The sequence below is a fragment of the Cucurbita pepo genome, chromosome LG01 (assembly GCF_002806865.2).
Source record: "Cucurbita pepo subsp. pepo cultivar mu-cu-16 chromosome LG01, ASM280686v2, whole genome shotgun sequence".
Lineage (NCBI taxonomy): Eukaryota > Viridiplantae > Streptophyta > Magnoliopsida > Cucurbitales > Cucurbitaceae > Cucurbita > Cucurbita pepo.
In genome coordinates, this window is record NC_036638.1 from 4,941,814 (window position 1) to 4,963,221 (window position 21,408).

At 37.5% G+C, this 21,408-nt stretch overlaps 6 protein-coding genes and 1 non-coding gene across 12 annotated transcripts; 1 reads left to right on the forward strand and 6 right to left on the reverse strand.

Moving 5' to 3' along the window:
• Nucleotides 1-158: 158 nt before the first annotated feature.
• On the reverse strand, nucleotides 159-1,778 carry LOC111799087. Its single transcript, XM_023682487.1, has 3 exons — nucleotides 1,615-1,778; nucleotides 1,359-1,413; nucleotides 159-938 (listed from the first exon to the last, which is right to left on the reverse strand). The coding sequence occupies exons 1-3, from the start codon at nucleotides 1,700-1,702 to the stop codon at nucleotides 776-778; spliced, it is 306 nt and encodes a 101-aa protein (XP_023538255.1). The 5' UTR covers nucleotides 1,703-1,778; the 3' UTR covers nucleotides 159-775.
• Nucleotides 1,779-2,069: 291 nt separating this feature from the next.
• On the reverse strand, nucleotides 2,070-3,292 carry LOC111799077 (chlorophyll a-b binding protein 3, chloroplastic-like). The gene is made up of 3 exons (XM_023682477.1): nucleotides 3,079-3,292; nucleotides 2,813-2,974; nucleotides 2,070-2,718 (listed from the first exon to the last, which is right to left on the reverse strand). The coding sequence occupies exons 1-3, from the start codon at nucleotides 3,199-3,201 to the stop codon at nucleotides 2,209-2,211; spliced, it is 795 nt and encodes a 264-aa protein (XP_023538245.1). The 5' UTR covers nucleotides 3,202-3,292; the 3' UTR covers nucleotides 2,070-2,208.
• A 229-nt stretch (nucleotides 3,293-3,521) lies between these two features.
• TRNAF-GAA lies at nucleotides 3,522-3,594 on the reverse strand. Its single transcript has one exon. It is a non-coding gene; the product is annotated as a tRNA-Phe (tRNA).
• Nucleotides 3,595-3,862: 268 nt separating this feature from the next.
• LOC111799046 lies at nucleotides 3,863-9,673 on the forward strand. Of its 5 annotated transcripts, none has more exons than XM_023682453.1 (7): nucleotides 3,863-4,155; nucleotides 4,748-4,812; nucleotides 4,951-5,001; nucleotides 5,110-5,914; nucleotides 5,999-6,238; nucleotides 7,090-7,259; nucleotides 9,405-9,673. In XM_023682453.1, the coding sequence occupies exons 1-5, from the start codon at nucleotides 4,117-4,119 to the stop codon at nucleotides 6,119-6,121; spliced, it is 1,083 nt and encodes a 360-aa protein (XP_023538221.1). In that variant the 5' UTR covers nucleotides 3,863-4,116; the 3' UTR covers nucleotides 6,122-6,238; nucleotides 7,090-7,259; nucleotides 9,405-9,673. The 5 variants fall into 5 exon arrangements, with proteins under 5 accessions (XP_023538221.1, XP_023538213.1, XP_023538205.1 ...); XM_023682445.1 differs by lacking the exon at nucleotides 9,405-9,673 and adding an exon at nucleotides 8,406-8,616; XM_023682437.1 differs by lacking the exon at nucleotides 9,405-9,673 and having other exon boundaries at nucleotides 7,090-7,334.
• On the reverse strand, nucleotides 7,417-8,174 carry LOC111799095. Its single transcript, XM_023682499.1, has one exon. The coding sequence runs from the start codon at nucleotides 7,952-7,954 to the stop codon at nucleotides 7,682-7,684; it is 273 nt and encodes a 90-aa protein (XP_023538267.1). The 5' UTR covers nucleotides 7,955-8,174; the 3' UTR covers nucleotides 7,417-7,681.
• Nucleotides 9,674-11,826: 2,153 nt separating the features above from the next.
• On the reverse strand, nucleotides 11,827-13,863 carry LOC111788083. The gene is made up of 2 exons (XM_023668258.1): nucleotides 12,900-13,863; nucleotides 11,827-12,620 (listed from the first exon to the last, which is right to left on the reverse strand). Exons 1-2 carry the CDS (start codon nucleotides 13,588-13,590, stop codon nucleotides 11,980-11,982), a joined length of 1,332 nt encoding a protein of 443 aa, XP_023524026.1. The 5' UTR covers nucleotides 13,591-13,863; the 3' UTR covers nucleotides 11,827-11,979.
• A 1,796-nt stretch (nucleotides 13,864-15,659) lies between these two features.
• Nucleotides 15,660-19,590, reverse strand: LOC111790764 (calcium/calmodulin-regulated receptor-like kinase 1). 2 transcript variants are annotated; one of them, XM_023671811.1, is made up of 8 exons: nucleotides 19,536-19,590; nucleotides 18,320-18,791; nucleotides 17,806-17,959; nucleotides 17,213-17,339; nucleotides 16,925-17,010; nucleotides 16,751-16,822; nucleotides 16,436-16,639; nucleotides 15,660-16,280 (listed from the first exon to the last, which is right to left on the reverse strand). In XM_023671811.1, exons 2-8 carry the CDS (start codon nucleotides 18,628-18,630, stop codon nucleotides 15,936-15,938), a joined length of 1,299 nt encoding a protein of 432 aa, XP_023527579.1. In that variant the 5' UTR covers nucleotides 18,631-18,791; nucleotides 19,536-19,590; the 3' UTR covers nucleotides 15,660-15,935. The 2 variants fall into 2 exon arrangements, with proteins under 2 accessions (XP_023527579.1, XP_023527588.1); XM_023671820.1 differs by having other exon boundaries at nucleotides 15,936-16,280; nucleotides 18,320-18,722.
• Between the last annotated feature and the right edge of the window lie 1,818 nt (nucleotides 19,591-21,408).

Below are 21,408 nucleotides of genomic sequence, written 5' to 3' on the forward strand. Positions count from 1 at the left end.
AAAGTGGACAATATATGCGAGCGATAGGCTGAAATTGTTACAAATGATATCAAAGTTAGACACCGAACAATGTACTAACAAGGACGCTAGCCCCCAAGAGCAACGTGCCAACGAGGACGCTAACCCTCAAGAGAATGGATTGTAAAATTCTATATCGATTGGAGAGGAACGTCGAAACATTTCTTTAAGGTGTGGAAAACCATACATAACACCAATACATAACAGGCGAAAGCAGTTTTAAAATTAAAAGGTTGTGGCACTACATAACAGGACACAGCGACGTTTCTATGAGATCCATAGCCATCCATGGAGGATAATATTGAAGCTCTTTGTGCTAAAGGGGAACACATCTTTGATGCAAAAGAGTAAATATTCAACATCTTTCACATTTGTGTAACAGTAGAGGGCAGAGAGAAGACCTTGAAATCCCTCAAGTCCAATGGTAAATCCAAATCTTCAATAAGCATGGAAGGTATTCATAGATTTACCAAAGCTGGAGATAGACAGAGGATTAGTTTTTGGAAGAACGTGTGGAGTGGGGACAGCAGCAATGGAAAGAGTCATCTTTGATAGAGAACTAAAAGCTTGGATGGGTCTGGTTGGGGTGTCAAGGTGTTGACGCCATTAGATGAGCCTTTGGACTCCTGTGGATCTTTCTCCAGTGACTTAGGACTTTGGAATTTGCAGGGTTGACACACTTTGTGGGTGGAAGTAAATAACATAAAATTCTATGAAGGGAACAGAAATAAATCAATTTTATAATTTAAGGGCTGTATCATTCATACAATGTTTTTGCAGAGTGTATCCTGGTAGTTTTCCCCTGATTTTTCAATATTTTCTCGGCGGATTGCTCGCTCTTGGATATGGCTTTTGCCATGGCTTTTGTTTTCCTAACATTCTTTGATCGCTTCATTAGTCTTCCCCCCTTCTTCAACTTTCTATCCAACAAAGGGTACTGATCAGACATAGTGGGTGGTGCAAATAGGAAAAGGGCAATACCAAACAAATCTAGTAGAGCAGCCAACGTTAAACAATGTGATCTTAGCAATCAAAATGCAAATTGAAATACGGTCGGTCAGAGACAACCAAACCCAAGACAGCTTCTTGTTTGATGGCATTAAAAGATGCATCCTAATTTTCTCGACCTCATCTCAAAATGAACGAATTTGGGATAATGGCTTAGTCATGTGAAATAATGAAATCCAAATCTAACTCATCTCTGTGCACAGCAATTCAACAAAGGCAATGTATCTAAAATCAGGAGCTGGGAACACTTGAATTGAAACCAGAAACAAAAGCAAAAGCGCATGATGAATTGTGGTTAAAAAATTAAGCATAATTTCCAGGTAGAAGCTTACAGATTGAGAGCGCCAGAAGCTGGTTTATGAACTGCAGACTCGGACACGTCCATCGCTTTAAATTCAAGGGAGAAATAAATTAGTTAAACTTAAAAAATACTCAAAGAAAACAAATACGAAAACACAGAAGAGATCTAAAACATCTTAAAGAGAGGCAATGGGCAAGAAACGACAAGTAAAAAACTCTGGAGGATACAATTCTCAAGTCTATCTGATACTGTTTAGTTTAATTCCTTTTCACATAACTCAAGTGTACCTTGAGGGAGCTCGTGAACAGAATTTTCAGTTATGTCCATTGAAATAGCTCCACTTCCCTTCTTCTTCTTATTCCTGTTCTTCGCCATCGCCGATAAATAAAGCCGCGAAGATTGACAATGAAAACCCTAAGATCAAAGGGAAGCAAGAAACTAAAAGAAGAATATGTTTGTACTTGTTGAATTTTGACCTGGGACCTGAAAATACCATTTTACCCTTTCATAATTAAATTCGATTTGGAGTCCAAAAATTTGAAACCTTTCATAATTAAATACCATTTTTTGTAATTTTTGTCTGTTGGATGGAGTGACATCAAGAAGAGAGGATTTAAATTGTGTTAACATTTTTGTCTGTTAGTGCTTTGACTTTTATTCTTAATTATTGGTTTATATAATATTGAGATGAGCCGAAGTAATATCATATTTTTGACATATAATAGATTAGAACAAAGCAGGGTAGTGTGATAATAGATTAGATCTAAATTAAATGATGTAATTAAGATTAAGAATAATCATTCCATAAATCCATTACTCAGCCTTCTAATAATCACATCCACAGCCTTCTAATCGACCAAACCCACCACACATCGCCTCAATTATGAGCCAGGGGCAAACTTGGTGGCGTAAACCCAGGCATTGTTGGCCACAGGGTTATCCAGATGGTCCAGAAGGTTCTCGAGGGGGCCTTTCCCAGTCACGATGGCCTGGACAAAGAACCCGAACATGGAGAACATGGCCAGCCGCCCGTTCTTGATCTCCTTCACCTTGAGCTCGGCGAAGGTGACGGGGTCGTCGGCCAGTCCGAGTGGGTCGAAGTACTGACCCCCTGGGTATAGGTCGTTGCCTTCGCCGACGCCGTCCAGCCCGTTGATGCGGAACCCTTCAACCAGCCCCATTAGGACCACTTGGAAACCCAAAACGGCTAGGATGCTCTGGGCGTGCACCAGGTTGGGGTTCCCCAAGTAGTCGAGCCCACCTTCTGAGAAGATCTGGGCTCCGGCCTTGAACCAGACTGGCTCCTTGAAGTCCACTTTCAACCATTTTTCTAGCACTTCTGGTGTTATGCACCCGAAGGCTCCCAACATCGCCCACCTCCCGTGGATTACCTGCAATTCCGTTCGACCATATGTAAATCAAAATTTGAATTCATCAAATTAATACCTTAATTAATTCTTAAGCAAGGATGGGGATGGAAATTACCTCAAGAGCTCTGTTCTTGGCGAAGGCCTCGGGATCGGCGGACAACCCAGCAGTGTCCCATCCATAATCGCCGGGGAACTCTCCGTTCAAGTAGGAGGGAGTCTGAGCGGAAAACGGCCCCAAGTACTTCACTCTGTCTGGTCCATACCACAGTTGATTTCCCTATTCAAAATTGAAAAAAAAAAAAAAAAAAAAAAANATTTCAATACTCCCTAAGACAAAAAGGAAGCAAAGGTAGGGAGAGAGAAAACGAAAGGGGTCGGGACCATGGTGTATTTTGGAGTTCCCATGGCGACGACATCTCTGAGGGAGTTACTGGAAGAGGCTCTGTTTTGGCCGAGAAAAGGGGAGGGGCGGAGGATGGCGGTGGAGGTGGCGGCCATCGACATCGTAGTTGAGGTGTGTGTTAGAGTTGTGGGAAAGGTGCGAGAAGAAGAGAGAAATGGAGTGGGGGAATATTATGAGAAGATGGGGAAGATGAGTGGCGAAGAATGGAAGACCCAGAAATTTTGTGGGGTAAACACACAGTTTTGTTAGCCAATCATATTCCTTCTTTAGATTTTTATGTATCTCAAACTCATCTCTTTCTATCCACATTTTGTTAACTTATGAAATGAACCAAAATCTTCAAGGCCTATTGAAATTTATGGGCCATCACAATTGAGACGACGTCGTATGGGTTATATCCATTAAAAGAGGAAAAATGTAATGCGGTGAGCGTGGATCGAACACGCGACCTTCAGATCTTCAGTCAGACGCTCTCCCAACTGAGCTATCCCCGCTTGTTGGGCATCCCTTGAATAATAAAATAAATAATCTAAAAAATAAAATATTTCATACTATTTATTACAAACTCCATTCCTTTTTTGTTCCATAATATTTGTTAAGATATAATTAAATCCTTAAATTTCTAAAATTAATTTAATTACTAAAAAACAACAAATTATGGCAATAAAAGTAATTATTTGTCCTCCAGCAGTTTGAAGTTTCCAAGGGTCAAAATGATTTGCGACTGCGCGCCACTTCCTGAGACATCTCCAAACCGTGCTACGGGAATTCAGATGAAAGATATACACCGTCCATTCCATCGACTCAATTAGAAAACTCCGCAAATCAGACGGTCTGCAAACGTCCAGAATGTAAATGGAGGTATTTTGAACGATGGGTTCAACGATGTAAATGGGTTCAACAATGGCCTGAAAATGGAGGTATTTTGAAGAAACTTTCAAAAGCCTCCATACACAGAAATCGCTAATCTGGATTGCGAGTTTCCTTTAACCCCACAAAAGTTTCAGCGTCCAAAAATGATGCCCATCAAGTCCTATGATCATTGGGCTTTTCTGGTATCTTTTCTTGTTCTTTAATCATTTCATATTCTGGGATTCACTAGTTTTTTTGTTTTTTTGTTTTTATTCTGATGGCAAATGGTATATTTGATTGGTTATCTTCATTCCCTCTTTCATATTTTGGCTTAATCAGTTAATATTATTTCTCGTTCTTTGTTTGCGATCTTCCTTTTTTTTGGATTTCTTGTGCAGAATTGATTGATTTTTCAATGTTTGATTTCCTAGGTTTTCCATTTCGACCGCTGGTTTCTTTTGCAATTGATTATATTATGTTGTTTTCTGTTCATCAAATAATCCTGTCTATTCAAGTCACATTTCTCTTATTTTACTTGTGCTTGAGAATCAAGGGTGGAAGATAATGCCCAGTTATCCTGGAAATTGCTTCAGTTTTTAACGATTCAGAATCTCAGATGAGAATCAGAATGCTTAGAGAGAGAGACGATGACCTTGTCTCATATATTTTCTACGTTCTTGTTTCCGGGAATGATATTGATTTTAAAAATTAATCTTACAAAATCACGCATACTTGCACTTATGTCATAATGGGACATTATTTGTTCTTTTGGTCTGTAATTTCTGATTGAAACAGGAAGAAATTGAAGCACCCATGTGGGTTGATCTCACCTTAGAAGGGAAGTCCAAAAATCAGAACATGTGAGTATTTGATATAACTTGTGATGGTATATGTCAGATTAATATGCATTTAGTGCCATTATTTTCTTTTTAATTCCCCAGATGCTCTTACTTTGATTGTATGCATTTAGTGCCATTATTTTCTTTTTAATTCCCCAGATGCTCTTACTTTGATTGCAGTGATGATAAATGGTTCTATACATACCACCCGTAAGCATCCTTCATAGTTTTTTCCATTTGCAGAATAGATGTGAAACATTTCTTTTTCTTCATGATTTAGTTCTCTTTGTTTTCCTTAAAAACCAATAAACATGCCAGGGTCCACCAAACTTCCTCTCATGACCTGAAATCAGAATTTTCTCGGCTGTTTGAGGAAGCAAAGGCTTTAGATTTTGAATTATTGGTGTATACTATTCCAAAAATTCTCACCTCTGTCTCAAGATCAAGAGGGAGAGATTTTGACAACAATAAATCGAAAGGTATCGGTCAGGATTTTGCAATGGACAAGCAAGTCATAGTTGAGGAGCTGAGTTCAGGATCAGCAGCCACTAAATGGAAGCCGAGGCCAAAGCCGAGCTTTACAGACTCAAAAAGAATCTTGAGTTCAGATCCAAGTTTGGTTTCTGTTGCAACCTGTTTAACTGGAAATGCAATGCTAAATGTTTCAGCTACTGGTTCGAGTCCAGGGGGAAAGGAGCCAGCTGACAGCAGAATTGGTATCAGTCATCGACAACCGCATAAACCAATGTTGGCAACAAGTCAAACATTGGGCCATTCTAGTAGACTTTTGTCAGATATGAGATGTCTCAGGAAAAGCTGTGTCATTAGTCAACAAGCATCAAGATTGGAGGATAATAGCCGTCAAAGGCAGTCAAGCGGCCACCACTCTTCTTTGAATAATTCAAGCGTATGCTCCTCTTTGAATCCTGGTTTTGGTGCTAAGAGTATCACCAACACTACTAGCTTTCCCAGGATGACTCAAGCAGCAATGAACAAAGACAAAGTTTCAAGCGTATGCTCAAGCACATTAATAATTCAAGTGGAAGACGCAAGTTCCAACACAAGGAGGGTCGGGAAACTCTATAATGATAAGCCAGTCCACCTCAAGCCTTCAAAACCAAAGGTAACTCCTGAATCAAACTTAAGGTTTTCTTGCAATCAATTTTCTTTCAGGGAGATGTGTTTAATCTTTTTTGTTTCTCATCAGATACTTCGTCCAAAAGTATCACTACTACAGAAAAAAGATGAGTGTAACACTTGTTTAAAGCCAAATAAACAGGAATGTTTGGCTGGAACCGCTGGATGCAAAACCGTTGTAGCTGGAAAGTAGAATGCAATAGGGAGAATTGTTAGAGACTCTTCTACTTTTAGTATGGTCAAGGATCAGAAAAGAACACATCATACCGCTCCACAAAGACTTGGCGGATGAAGTGTAGTTGGCTCAAAGGTAAAAATATTGTAGGATTCAACTAGTCTTATCATTATTGATGTTAAAATATAGTTATCCATACTTGCATCATTTTCTGGATTAAGTAGTAATTTGATGGTAAAGGGCGCTCTCAGTTGTTTTCAGTTGTGATCTAAATGAAGAGACTGCACTTGTGACATAGGATGGATTTAATTATCCCAATCACAAGATAACTCAACGAAATGTAACGTAACGATTCAAGCTCACAGCTTACGGACATTGTCCTCTTTGAGCTTTTCCTTTCAAACTTTCCCTCAAAATTTTTAAAATACGTTTGCTAGGGAGAGGTTTCCACACCCTTACAAAGAATGTTTCGTTCTCCTCCCTATCTGATGTGGAATCTCACAATCCATCCCATCGGGGCCAACGTCCTCACAATCCATCCCATCGGGGCCAACGTCCTCGCTCGCACTCGTTCTTCTTTCCAATCAATGTGGGATCTCACATGTAAAATGTGTGATCAAACCAGTAAAAGCGATATGCTTGTGAATATCAGGGTTTTTGATGGAAGATGAGAGATCACGATGAAACAACTGAAAGTTTAAAAGAGACTAGGACTGAAATTGAATATGAATTAAAGCCAAAACAACAATTTTGACTGATCAGATTTACATGGACAAGATATTGTGTAATAAAAATTGAGGCATATATCATTCTCCTGGTTATAGACATTTGACAAAAGTTTTATGCATATCATCATCGCTGTCTGATAATCCTCCATGCATCAATTCTCATTTGATTCAACTTGTGGACAAAGTGTGGTCGCTGTATCTTTGAAGCTATTAACGTCTTCATTTGATGATGACCCCTTTTTTATACTTTTATGGCAGCTGCCTAAAAATTGGCATCCATGTGAGGAAAAAATCTGGAAAATGGAAGCAAAAGGATGTACTTTCGTTGAGTGATCTGATGAAGGAAGGAGACTGAACATATGCAACATCTTCTACGCATGAGAAAGGAGGCAACGGAATCTCTTTCCGTTCTTTTCCAGACTCCTGTAGTAAGTTCCACTCTCTTCTGTTTAACATGTTATTTGCATCCGTTGTTAATGGAGAATAAGAAAAAAATTGAGAAATTCTATGGCCGGAAACGAGTACTTTTCTATACTCGATCGGACCCAGAACATTACATTGCTGGTCTCAGATCCCTGAAGGGAATAGCGAAAAGGATATTATATTTTTCAACTCCGGTTTGGCAGAGAGGAAAATGAAGGAAAAATTGAATATCCATGGACAAAAGTAACCCAAACCAAACCTGGGGAATTGAAGAAACTTGCAAACTATTTGTACATCATTTCCTAGATCCTAATTTAAGGGTAATTTATTTTTTGGTTTAGTATAACAACATTGCAACTTCCTTGAGCATCTAAAAATCTGCAACCCCCCATGTCCAACTCAAATCAAAACTTTTTAAGGAAAATCCCTAGAATCTGATGGTACTGGGACCCAAACAGCTCAAGTCCATGACTTTCCTCACTTTTTCCTCGCGAGACCTCTTCATCTGGTTGCCAATGGCTGAAGAAGAGGAAGCAGAGATCTTCTTGGCTTGGTAGTAAGATCTGAACTTGGTCTTTCCGTGTTGTTGGAGAGATTTGATGACGTTGTTCCACCGGCAGACGCCTTGATCCTTCAAGGCCTCGACGGCGCCGATGCTCGCGGCCACGAACCACGCTCTGCAAGCTGCGCTCTTCGACATCTTTCTCTGATTGAATCGATGGAAGAAGAAGACGAGGGGATGAGTGGGGTTTAGAATTGTGTGGGTGGGTATAAATAAAGGGGCGAGGGGGATGAAACAGGGGAGGAGGATCTTAGAAGCCACGGTATTCGGCGGAGAAAACCAGGTGCTTTGGAGGGGGATTCCTGAATTTTGTGAAAAAGACCACCGCGTGTAGGCCGCTGCCTTTTTCCTTTTGTTTTCTGGCCTGACGCTTCTTTAGTTTTAATTTTAAAGGTAATTTAATAAATTTAAACAAACTTTAAAAAATATTAATGTTGGAGAGAAGTTTGGTATTTAAAATACTTTTCAACTTGTATAATATATCCATAAGTTTTGTAAAGGAGTGTTTTAGGAGTAGGAGTAGGAGTAGGAGTAGTGGTTGTATTCAATGAATGCCTTACCCTCTCTCCAATTTGTGAATGAACAACAGATGGACGGTGGAAATGGGAAGGCATTTGTTCCCATATATATATATATCATATATATCATATATATTCCAAGGCCTAAAGGACGCTCCATGTGGGCTTCCATGCACCATGTCTTCCATCCCTACTCACTGCTGTAAACATCCTGAAACTTTGTCCTTACCAAAATTCGGATCTTTCTTCCATCTCCACTGCATCTAACCATTTTCTGTTTCCTCATTGTCAATGCTTTTATTTAAACTGCTTTTAGATTATTATGTACCTTCATATAATGTTTTAAGGTTTTATTTTCTACACTTTTATTCCTATTTCTCATACTAAAAATAATTGTAGAGAGGAAAAAAATTGAGTTAAAAACCATTGGAGAGAGAAGCACGCATGTATAACATGTGTTATAAATCAGTACAAGACTTTCATAATCATAAATACACTTCATTTTATCCTTATAATTACTACCACTAATTCTTCACAAAACAATTCATTTATAATCTAGATTCTCATTGTTCAAGTCTCAAAATCAACTAAACTAAAATAACTCATTAACTAAGTCTATATGGGAATAAGTGGATTTCCTTTCCCTATTTGATTAAGTCCCAAAAATGTTCTCGAAATAATATACATCCTCGTGCCACCATACATTCCGTTCTTAGTCTCTCTCTCTTGATGACTGCAGACCATGATCCTCACATCGCATGCAAAAATGCATTTTATGCTCCTTTTTGTCATTTAAAATATTTTACATTTTTTTTACCCGAAACATTGTGGTGTAAAATAATAGATACATGCATTTATCTGTTTGTAAAACAAAATTTCCACTTTGACGGAACCATAATTATGCCATTTTGGAATCTGAAACGAAATTATAGAAATGAAAGTGACCAAAACTGGTGTATTTCATAAGCATAATATTTTACCCACATGCCTTATTACACGTCTATATATACACACAACACAACCCCATGACACCCCAAACAAAACTCGATAAAATCAAAAACCCATTTCAGGTTTGACGGAGATGCCTCGCAAAACCAAAATGTACCATCAAAGGCCCAAGATATCAAGACAGCAATTAAGGGTAATCTTCAGAAACCACGACGGCGACGGTGACGGCCGCCTGAGCTCCGCCGAGCTGACCAAAGCCTTCCACTACGTCGGTGCCCTTCTGCCATCATTCAGAGCTTGCCACGCTCTTCTTTACACCGATTCTGACAGAGACGGATTCATTGATGAGAAGGATTTCGAACAGCTCATTGATTATGCCGAGAAACGCCAATACACCGTCATTTAATTTTTTTGGATTTCTATTTTTGTTTTCACTTCTTGTTTGAAACTCATTGTTGTGTATTATTTAAGCTATTGTATATCATCAAAATCAATTGCTAAGTAACTGTTTTTAGAATAAAAAATACCTCTTTTTTTTATTATTTTATTTTATAGTCCATCACCTCATACAATTTCTTCTACTTTAATCAAAATTTATTAAATAATAATAATACTAATAACATTTCTTCCAAAGTTAACGAAGATTATACTAATTAAAATAAAATGAAACTTTTTATTGTTCCAAATGAGACAGTCATACGAAGTTAGTAAGAATTTTCATGTCTAAGCGGTCGGTCCTTAGATGCATGAACTTCAATCAAGTAGAGATACTCTTACTACATCTTTGTGATCTGCTGCCTTAGAGTTGGTTGGATGGTCAATTGGGTCAACCGCAGTGGTACTTCTTTTAACATAACGGCAATCCAAACTCACTAAACATGTACCTCAACTTAGTGCACAAATAGGTCCTTTTATTTAGGGCATCAATCAAGATGTCCAAATACTAGTTTTTGACTAAATCCTACCACTGGATCTTTTTACTTCATATTTAGCCCTTTTGTACTTGAGACTCTTGTGATCAATATAGATAGGAATGTTTTCGAAAAAAATAATTTATATTCTTTTTTTAACTATCTAGATATGGTTTTTTTTCCACACATGGGGCGCATTGCATGCATTTCTCTCGTTTAAAATAAGTAAAAAAAAATTACCCCAAACATGTGGCATAAAATGGTAGATACATGCATAATGATGCTGCTTTTTTGTGGCATCTCTTTATAATTATTCTCTCAAATTTGATGTCTTTATGAAACAAAATTCTCATCTCATCCCGACAGAATAAATTACTTTTTACTGTTCTGTTGTTTAGGTGTCGGAAATGTGAAACAAAATTATTATACGTCTATATATACACACAACACAACACCATGACACCCCAAACAAAACTCGAGACCAAAATCATAAACCATTTGAGATTTGAGAGAGATGCCTCGCAAAACCAAAACGTACCACCCGAGGCCCAAGATATCAAGGGAGCAATTGAGGCTAATCTTCAGAAACCACGACGACAACGGCGACGGCCGCCTCAGCTCCACCGAGCTCACCCAAGCCTTCCACTACATCGGCGCCCTTTTGCCATCATTCAGAGCTTGCCACGCTCTTCTTTACACCGATTCAGACAGAGATGGGTTCATCGATGAGAAGGATTTCGAACAGCTCATCGATTATGCAGAGAAACGCCAATACACCGTCATTTAAATTTTTAGGATTTCTGTCTTTGCTTTATCTTTTAAGCTGAAATTAAGTTTGCATTTATTTCTTTTTTTGTTTGAACTCATTGTTGTCTATTATTTAAGGTATTGTATATGACCAAAAGGAACTGTTTTTTTGAATAAAGGACATTATTATTCTTCAAGTAAATTGCCACACTTTTCCCACACTTTTGTACAAAGGAGCATTTGTATAAAGGAGCATGAAGAGAGAAAATTTTGAATGGGTCACCCAATATAAAATTGTTCTAAGCAAAAACACGTTTTAATTATGGAGTTAATTAATCTAAAGCAGGTCGATGACAAATGTAGAATGAAGAGAGGAAACCGACAAATGTTGCATTTTAAAGAGATAGGAGGGAGGGGACATGGGGTGGAGCCCTTACCTTATCGTAATTGAGGGGCAGCCAAGGGAAAGCGAAGTAGGCTCAAAATTACAGGGCGCATAGCCCTTTAGCACCATGACTTTTGGGTGTACTGGATAGAGATATACAAGAAACACAGTTTCAGATGTGCCTTGCCTTTGCCACCACCAAGAACATGACGGCCACTGCCCCTCCTCTTAACTTTGTTCTCTAATCTGGACTAACCTTTGTTTTGGGGGCATGTCCCTCCAAACCATGGACCACCCTGCACCTCCCCTGTTTATTTACTGCTTCGTTTATCAGCTTTCTACTTCACTTGTATCAAGAACGCTCGCAGAAGCTGGAAACAAACAAGTATGCCATTTGGGTTACGCTCATTGGGTGAGGAAATGCAGGCTGGTGTTGTGCTTACAAATGATGCAATAAAGACTCTGTGCACCAAAACCTCTCCCCTCTCTGCATGTTCTTAATTTGAAAAGTTTTCCAGTTCTATTAAACAACTAAACGCCACAACAAAAGCTTCACAACTTTTTCATATATTTTGGCAGACATAATTCAAAAGAAGTATCAAAATCTTCCAAAAGGTGAACAAGAAATTACAAATTCACCACAGTAATTTCCTTTCATGCTTTGCAAATTACCACAAAACATGGAAGCAAAGCTCTAGGATTCAGCAAATAAAGCTCTTCTATATTTGAATGCAGCCCAACTTTTCCTGCCAATGAATCAAACCCTGTCTGCCCAGCCATTTCTTGTATGTTCTCCAATGGCCTGTGAACTCTCCCTGCAATCACTCTGCAAACTACCATCGCCTTCCTCACCATCCCCCCCTCCTCCCCCCCTCCCGACGCCTCGATCGAGGTGAATGCTCTTGCACTTGTCGAAGTTGTGAACACGCCTATCCCTTCTTTCATCTCTGTCTTTGCCGAGAATCCGTTGCGTATGATCCTGCATACGCAACACTTCTCCGATATGCAGAGGCTGGAGGAGCCATTCAAGCCGAGGGAGCACGCGACTGTCGTGCCGTAGAATCGCAGCAGCTCGTTTCCATCGGCAAGGCACCGAGGGTGCTTCTTCGGGAGCTTGCTGGCTTTGATCTTAACCGTCTCACGATGCTCCTCAAACCGGGCTAGCGTTCGTTGCATATTGTGAACTTTGAGTACTCTTTCAATCCGACCAGATTGATTCTCAGACTTTAACCAGCTTGTCCTGCATATGATCTCCACAATTTTCCTTGATGAATCTCCTTCCACAAGCTCAGTCACTGAAAACGGAAGAACAAACCGTATATGAAATTACCATGAATCTAAAAGTTCAATCAAACAAACCATATAATTAATCTTTCATACAGAGACCCAGATGAAATAACAAGATAACAAGGATCAGAATGCTAAAATTACAAGGACTACAATGAACAAGAAAGATGAAATAGAGTGAACTGGATTAGGTAGAAGATGAACATACTTTCGCAGTTGCCAAACAGGAATTTTCCAGGAAAATGAAGAAGAAACGAAATTGAAACGAGGATTTTGAGTGTTTTTACCAGCATGTTTAGAAAGATGATGAGCTTCAGCAGCATCCCATTTGTTGAACTGCTCTCCACATTTATGACAAGTGACCGCAGAAGAAGATCTATTCCCATCAATCTCGGTCTCCAATGAGATTCTGTTACTCGTATGGACTCCACCTCCACCACCGAGGCTGCGAGCTCCACCGCCGCCGCCAGATTTATTGGAGCTACCAAATCCCTCTCTGAAAGGGAACTTTCTGGAAGAAGACCTAAAGGAAGGATTGAAGTAATGCATTGTGGGGTGGCCACCGGGGCCCGGCGTACCCGGTGTCAGAGTACCCACAAAAGTGGAGGCGGCGGGACGATCTGTGAGGGGTTCATCGGCGGAGGAAGGCACATCTGGTGGGAAAGCGCCGTGAAATCCGGTGATTTTGAGCTCGCACCTTGAGTTAGTGAGAATGACTTCATGGGTTATTGGGTTGAGAAACTCACTGCTGCCAATGGATCTTGGACTGCAACTTGGGGGCTTATCCAAATGCCTCTTGCTGCCGCCATGGATGACATCTTTGAGATTTGCAATGGACCTGGAACAACCCGATCTTCCTACCCCTGTTTTTCTTGTCAAAATGGCGCCTAGATTTCTTCTGGTTTTTGGGTCATGAACTTCGGATGGCCCTGATTTGCAGTGCAGAGATTTCTTCAAGGACAACCAAACTGTTGGCATATTGTATTTTTTTGACTGTCTTCAAAGATAACAAGACAACCCCATGATCTTCAAAGATGAGCTACAGAAAAGATAGATTGTTTGAATGGGAGCTGAACATTTCGGAGGAGATGAGGGAACCAATGATATAATATTTGTTTTATATATGAAGAGAAAACGGAGGGTTACTGAGGAAGGGCAGGGAAAGATCCCATATCGGACAACCTCAAAGCGGGGGGTTTCATGGGCATTCATTGCTTTTTATCTCACTTCGAATTATTGCCTCTTTTTTTCTCTTCTTGTTGGAATTCAAAGATTTTCAATACCTCTCACATTTAAGATCCAATAGATATTGTTATTAACTCATGGATTCATTAATACCACCCCTGCTTGCTTTCATCATTCTTTTCGTCTTTTCCTCTATGGATTACAGTACTTGTTCAACCATAAAAAGATTTCAAAACAATTAAATAATCCTTGGCTACATGCTTCCTGCATGTTTTCCCTTCTTCTTTAAATCTTAATGGCTCCACCAAAAGGGTTAAAAGTGAAAACTATCCTCGTAAACCAACACAAATCGTTCAAGGGCTCTAAAGACTTCATGAGAGACTCTATATAGTGTACTTTATTCAGGGGAATATTGGTGGAAGAGAGTCTCACATTTATTAATCTAGAGAATGATTATAAGTAATGAATACATCTGAAGTCTCATGTGGAAGCCCAAAAAAACAAAGTTATGACAGTAACTTGCATTTCTTAGTCGTCCTATTCTTGGGATCCCTCCAATTTAAATATAATACTGTTTATTTGATGTATTCCTTACTTATAAATCCATGACCATTCTTTTGGGACTACTTTCGAACAATCTTCTACTATCATTGAAAGGATCGAAGGAGTGGATCACACGTCGGCTCAATTAGTGTGGTCAAACAACAGTCGACATCACGAAGTTGTGAGTCGGCACTGGAATGGAGTTGGAGTGGCTCAGGTTTGTTGGAGCTTCACCAACGAGAAGTTCGTCTAGCTCAGTGTTGCCGGAGAAGAACACATGGTGGCTTCACTTCAGATGTGAAAAGAGATAGAGAGACAAAATTTACGGTGTTTTTATTTTGTCTTTTTCCTTTCTTTTCGAAATGAGTAAAGATCTTAAGGACTAAACTAAATTTCCAAAATAAAGAGTTTTTTTTTTTTTTTTCTCTTTCTAATTATTATTATTGTTAAAATAAAATAAGAATGACAAATGGATGTCACGCATTATTGTGTTTTTTGTCTCATTGGGATGATGATGGGACCACATCAAGCTTTTATTCACTTATTTATTTATTTTTGTTTACATGTTGTAGGCATTATCTTCTCCTCAAACAACATTTTTTTTTTTATTACTAAATTTATTGGTCAAAATTGTTCCAACTCAAACTCACATGAATCACTCTCACTCCCAAATATTCTAATGGAAACACAATTTCTAAAATAATAATTTTATTTTAATAAGAGTGGTTTGTAATTAAATATAACTTATTTCATTCCAATTATAATATAAACAATTCATATATGTTTAAAATTCTATTGGTTGTTTGTTTAAGTTATGTGTTGTATTATATTAAATACTTTTAATTTTTCGAGATGTTTCACACCATTTTAGAAAATGATTTAGTTTCGTTCCTCTCTCCAATTAATATGAGATCTCACAATTGAACTCTTTAAAAAATGTTTAGTTGTTTCGTTACTTCCTCCAACTAATGTGAAATATCACCGTTCACCTTATCTCACAATTTGTTTTTATTTAATTAATAAATTATGGAAAAGGGCAATTATTATTATTATTATTGGTTTGCGGAAGAAAAAAGATTAATAATGAGGATTAAGGAGCAGCAATCTCGATGTTACTTTATTTTCAGCGTATAAGAAATATGAATTAGATGGGTAAAGGTAGAGCTGATTACTTTCTAAACCCACTAATTATGTGTTAATTAGGGGTATCAGAATTCAAAAAAACAAATCTCGATATGCTCACACAATCATTATTCAGCTTTAATTATGTATCTATTTATCCTTCATATCCAATATCCATGGATGGAGTTGGGAGCTTCAAAGCAAAGTTTGATGCTTTCTGGTCATTCTATACTAAAAAAAAGCTTTCCTTTTTCCTCCACTTGTAATTCCATATACAAAACCTTTTCAGTTAAAACAAATCAAAACAAAATTTAAAAGGGTCAACTATGTTACATCAAATTTTCTGGGGAGATTCTTGTGATCTTCTCCTGCCTATTTTTCTTTCTTGGTATGTTGAGAAAAGAGACGAGTCAAAACAAGAAGAATCAATGAACTCAACTACGAGCACTAGGAGAGGGCAAAACAACCATTTTCTAAACATCAAATGATTCGGCTGTACTATCCGTGGACTGTTGTCGTTGGTGTTCAGGCATTGGACTCCTGGGACTCCTGCTTTCTACTTGATCCACATCAATGCCAATTTCATCTCTTGTCGTTGACACCATATTTTGGTTAAATCTATTGTTCTGTCTTTGTTTTAGAATTCGGGACAGAACTTGTACGTTGTCTCTCATCGAAGGTCGTTTTTTCGGAACACGGTTAATGGATTTGTATGCCAGAGCTGCTACTTCATTCAGCTCTTGAGCGTCGAAGTTTCCATCCAGACGGGAATCAACAAGCTCTTCCCACCCAACTTTCCCATCAGAATTCATGGCAGCCTAACCATCATCAAACAAAAAATGTGTGGTTTTAGATGAATGGTTTGGGATACTAGTTCCAAATAAGGGCTTATGGAAACAAAGATAGTAGTCAATAAAAGAAGTAGAGCTGTTTCATTCATTCATTCATTCAGAGAGAGAGAGAGATGTCTCACAAGCTCAACATATTCCATGAGGCCCTGTTGAGGATTTCTGCCAGCAATAATCTCGAAAAGTAATACTCCGAAGCTGTAAACATCGCTTTTCTTGTTGAATGTCTTGGAAGATATGTACTCAGGATCAAGGTAACCTAAAGTTCCTCTAATGTTAGCTGCATGACTGTCAACCACCTCTTCTCTTGAAAGCCCAAAATCAGCAACCTGATTGAGCATTCTAATAACTCAGATGCAACCAAACTAACTGATAGATACTAACATTGTTTTGGAAACATGATCACATGGAAGCACTTATAATCAGCAGAAAGGACATACCCTTGCTCTCATGGACTGATCCAACAAAATGTTGGCTGATTTGATATCCCGGTGAATAACTGGAGGAACTGCCTGAAGTAAAATTTGAAGCATCATTAGCACTAAGACATTCATGTATTTCAAAACGTTCACATGCTCACGATTTTCTTGATAATGAGGGGAAAATAAACTTACCCCATCATGAAGATACTCCAAACCCCTTGCTACATCTAAAGCTATCCGAACTCTTACATTCCAACTTAGTAGTCCATTCTTATCACCTACGCACAGAAAAAAAAGGAAGTCCTTTTCCCTTTAGAAACTGTGCAGAGCTTGAGCAATAACCAAACAAATTGTAAAGATGATAACATTCATCAATACCAACAAATAATTAGACTCATTAATAGTGACAAGAGAAAGACAGCTTCTAGTCAATCACTGACACTGTTGGTTTCACAAATTAAGAGGGAACAGTCAGCTTACTATATAAGTGAGAAGCTAGGCTGCCTTTACTCATGTAGACATACACAAGCATATGCTCGCCTCTTTCAGCACAGTATCCGATCAAATTCACGAGGTTTCTATGATGCAATCTTCCCAATAACATCACCTGAATGATTTACAGGGAAATAAAATTAACTGAATCACTAAACGTAGGATATGTAAGCCTAACAATTAAAAGAAAAATACTGATCTAACTATATGTTACACAGAATTATTTTGTTGTATTCCCTAACTCCAAGCCCAGGATCCGAGTTCCAGACTAAGTTCAAAACTATTTCACCCTTGCTCGTTGCAAGTTTAAAACTAATTATCAATTATATCCAAAAGCAGGGCAACAGAAATAGGGGGAAAGAACTTTTAAGGGCATAACCTCGAACTACGAAACCTGGAATATTTCTAGCAAAGGATATTGTTCGAGGAACAACCGAATAAAGCAACACTTTTATGAATTGGTGCAGTTTGTAACAAATTCTACGCAAGAAGCTCTAATTATTATTAACTATTNAATAAAGCAACACTTTTATGAATTGGTGCAGTTTGTAACAAATCTAATTATTATTAACTATCCTTACCTCTGTCTGAAATTCTTTCTCTCCTTGTTTAGAATTGGTTGCAAGCACTTTCACAGCAACAGTCTCTCCAGACGGCAAGGTAGCTTTATAAACAGGACCAAATGCTCCTTGTCCTATTACACTTGTAAAATTTCCGGTTGCTTTTTGGAGATCTCTGCATCATATCACAAACTAAACATTCAATAACAAATTAAATTACAACTTCATTAGAACTATCAAATTACAATTACATTTTTCTTCTTTCTCGGTCAATAGAACTCTCTTAGCGCCCTTATACAGTATCAATGTATAGAGGGAAGCGAGGGAAAGAAGATTTGAGAGTAGCAGTAGAAAGTAAGAACATACCGAAATCTGAGATTGTCGAGCAAAGAAAACCTAAGATAGGGATCATTTTTTCTCTTTATGTCGAATATTTGATTCAGATGAATACTAATACAAGGTTTGTACAGCATAGCAATGTGACAGAACCTCATACAAAGTAAATGGCAGAGATGAATTGCATAAGAAAGCGTACTTGAAAGAATATTCAGGCATCCCAGATGAGATCACGCAGCTTTTCTTAAATCCGTCAAGCCATGAGGATATACCATTCTGGCTGGACTTCACGGGTGATTCTGGAGCCACTGTTGAGTCTGATAGAATACTACAAGCATCAGCTCCGTTTGTTCGAATAGGAACATTAGCTGCCCTCCTTGAACTGCTATTACCAATCTGCAACCGCTTCCTATGGTATCTAAAGCAGAATAGAGCAAGAATCGCCAAAAGAACTCCAATCACCACTCCAATCGAAATTCCAATGATCAATCCAGTTGACTCCTCTTTCATCTCCTCTTCCGTGCTCCCCAAGTTCTTAATCAGCAATCGGAACCTCCCTCAACAGCAAAATGGATTCTCGATCGTTTAACTAATCTGGTCAACTGTATCATTCACAATTGACTGGGATAAATAACAAATGATGTTGAAGATCAAGAGGACCAGTCTCTGTTCTTCCCAATCGACAGCCATAAGTAAAGTCAACAAGATGAATAAAAATATGCAAGAAAACGATAAAATTCCAGCAGACAAGTATTATTCTAAGGAAAAATGCACCCCGCAAGAGCCGTCGAGTAACAATAAACATCAGATAAGCATGACATCTTCAGCCCAAATACTTCNTAAAGTCAACAAGATGAATAAAAATATGCAAGAAAACGATAAATTCCAGCAGACAAGTATTATTCTAAGGAAAAATGCACCCCGCAAGAGCCGTCGAGTAACAATCAACATCAGATAAGCATGATATCTTCAGCCCAAATACTTTTAATAATTCAAAGACAAAACTCCTCCGATCCAACTCGTAACTATAAAATTAGCGTTTGTGAACTTTTGTATTGAGAAACATCACAATTACAAATAAATTAGCTTAAATGGATTANTAATAATTCAAAGACAAAACTCCTCCGATCCAACTCGTAACTATAAAATTAGCGTTTGTGAACTTTTGTATTCAGAAACATCACAATTACAAATAAATTAGCTTAAATGGATTAACGGTTTGGACAAATAATGAATCCCTATTCTCCACCAGTAGACATTAGCAAACTCCTTGTAGTCTGATGCGACAAATCGCCTTTTCAGATCCAAGATAAACAGAAAAACAGAATCATAATCGAGAGAATGATTTAAAAAAATACCTAGCTAGTNAACAGAAAAACAGAATCATAATCGAGAGAATGATTTAAAAAAAATACCTAGCTAGCAAAATGACGATCATTAAACTCTACACCGGCACGGCGGCGCGTCGTTCTGGTACAAAAACGGAAAGTGAAATGAAGAGTTACAGAGAAGTCAAAGGAAGAGGAAAATATGGAAGGTAGAATTTCAAGGAGAATGGAGGAATGTGAACAAGAGAAATAAAAGGAATGTGCAGCGAATAAAATCTGTACATACAGCTCCATTTAAGCAACAATTTCTGAAAGAAAATGGAAAAGGGAAACATTACAATTCAGAAGAGTACAGAGAGCGGGACCGGCGGTCGCCAGCGCCATTGTTTTTGTTTGAAAAGGAGCGCGCCATTTGTGGTCGGTCAAGCCGACAAGCCGATCAACTTTTTTCTGCTTTCATTTTTAATTAATATTTTTTTAATTCAAGTTTATGTTTAAATATACTTTTGCTTTTTAAAGCTTTTTTTTGTTTGGCCTCAATATTAAAAAAAAAAAAAAAAAGGTCCCTAATGTAATACTTAATTTCGTCTTAATTTTTTTTTCTTTTTTTTAAATTTCAAAATAACTAAAATATTTGAAAATAGAATAGATTTTAAATTTAAGATAATTGAGGCGTTTGATACAAATTAAATATGAAAAAGAATTCACATCAACAAACATAAAATCCGACCTTTTCAAATTCACATTATTTATAAATTAGACTTTGATTTATTCAAAAAAAAACATCGTTCATTCATCTTTTATGTTTCCATCATGCCTGTCAACATCACATCACCTCCCCTACATTTGTTCCTTATTTGCCCTTCTATATATATAAAAAAGAAAAGATCGATAGTTATGTTGGTTCTCTATAATATTCAGAGAGCTATTTACGTAACAATATAGACATCCTGGTTCTAGCATTGCCAACTAGTTTACCACAACAAAATCCATACAAACCCTATTCAATACGTTAAAAGCAGAACTATTAACATTCTCAGCATCATAGGTTCTGCTACTTCAGAATTCTCGATTTTGAATGCATTCTTAATCATGAACATAAAAACAGTGGTCACAATAAACAAGGGGAAAAGAATAATAAAGCAAGATGCAAATTTGTTTTCAACACGGAAAGCTTTGCTTTCGTAGAGAAGCTATCAACATTGTAGATAACTGCAATGTCAAACCATATAAGCAATGTGAGAACGTTTAAATATACTAAAATCATCCTTTCACCTAAAAAGTAAAACAAAACCTATTGATTCAAACATAGAGTAGAGATGAAAAAGCTTTAATCTAAAGCACAAGAAGCGACTTTAGAAATTTAAAAAATAAAATTGTAAATGTAAAATCACATCAAGTGAGTAGTAATTAAGAGCGAGAAGCACTTCATGCACACGAAGAAAAAGAATAGTCAAGTAAGTTACAAGGCATTGCTCAGTTATCGATGATCCTAGAATGATGATATTTCGAGCAAATTCTTTTGATTCAATTAAGATAAAAATTGTCTTCTTCGGAAAGTGAGAGATTAATTAAAGGGAGACAAATAAGGAAGAAAGTGGATACCAGCCTTTAGGGAGACATTTCTGAGGCATTAATTACCATCTATAAAGTTTTACTTCATATATCCGCTAAAAAAAAAATTATTTAATTTCTCAAATTTATGCTAACCTTCGTAATTTCAAGTGCCATAGGTTAAGTCACTAAATTGTAACACTAAATCTTAAAAAATTATCATATTGAATTATAATATTTGATATGACTGTAACGTTTTAAATTCTTAGGTATGGATAATTAAATAACTTAAAATAATATTTTGTTTCACTTGAGAATCTAAAGTTTTTTTTGTTGCGAGAAACTTATCATTTAAGTGAAGTTGAATCTAGAATTTAATTGATTTTTTATTTAAAAAAAAAAAAAA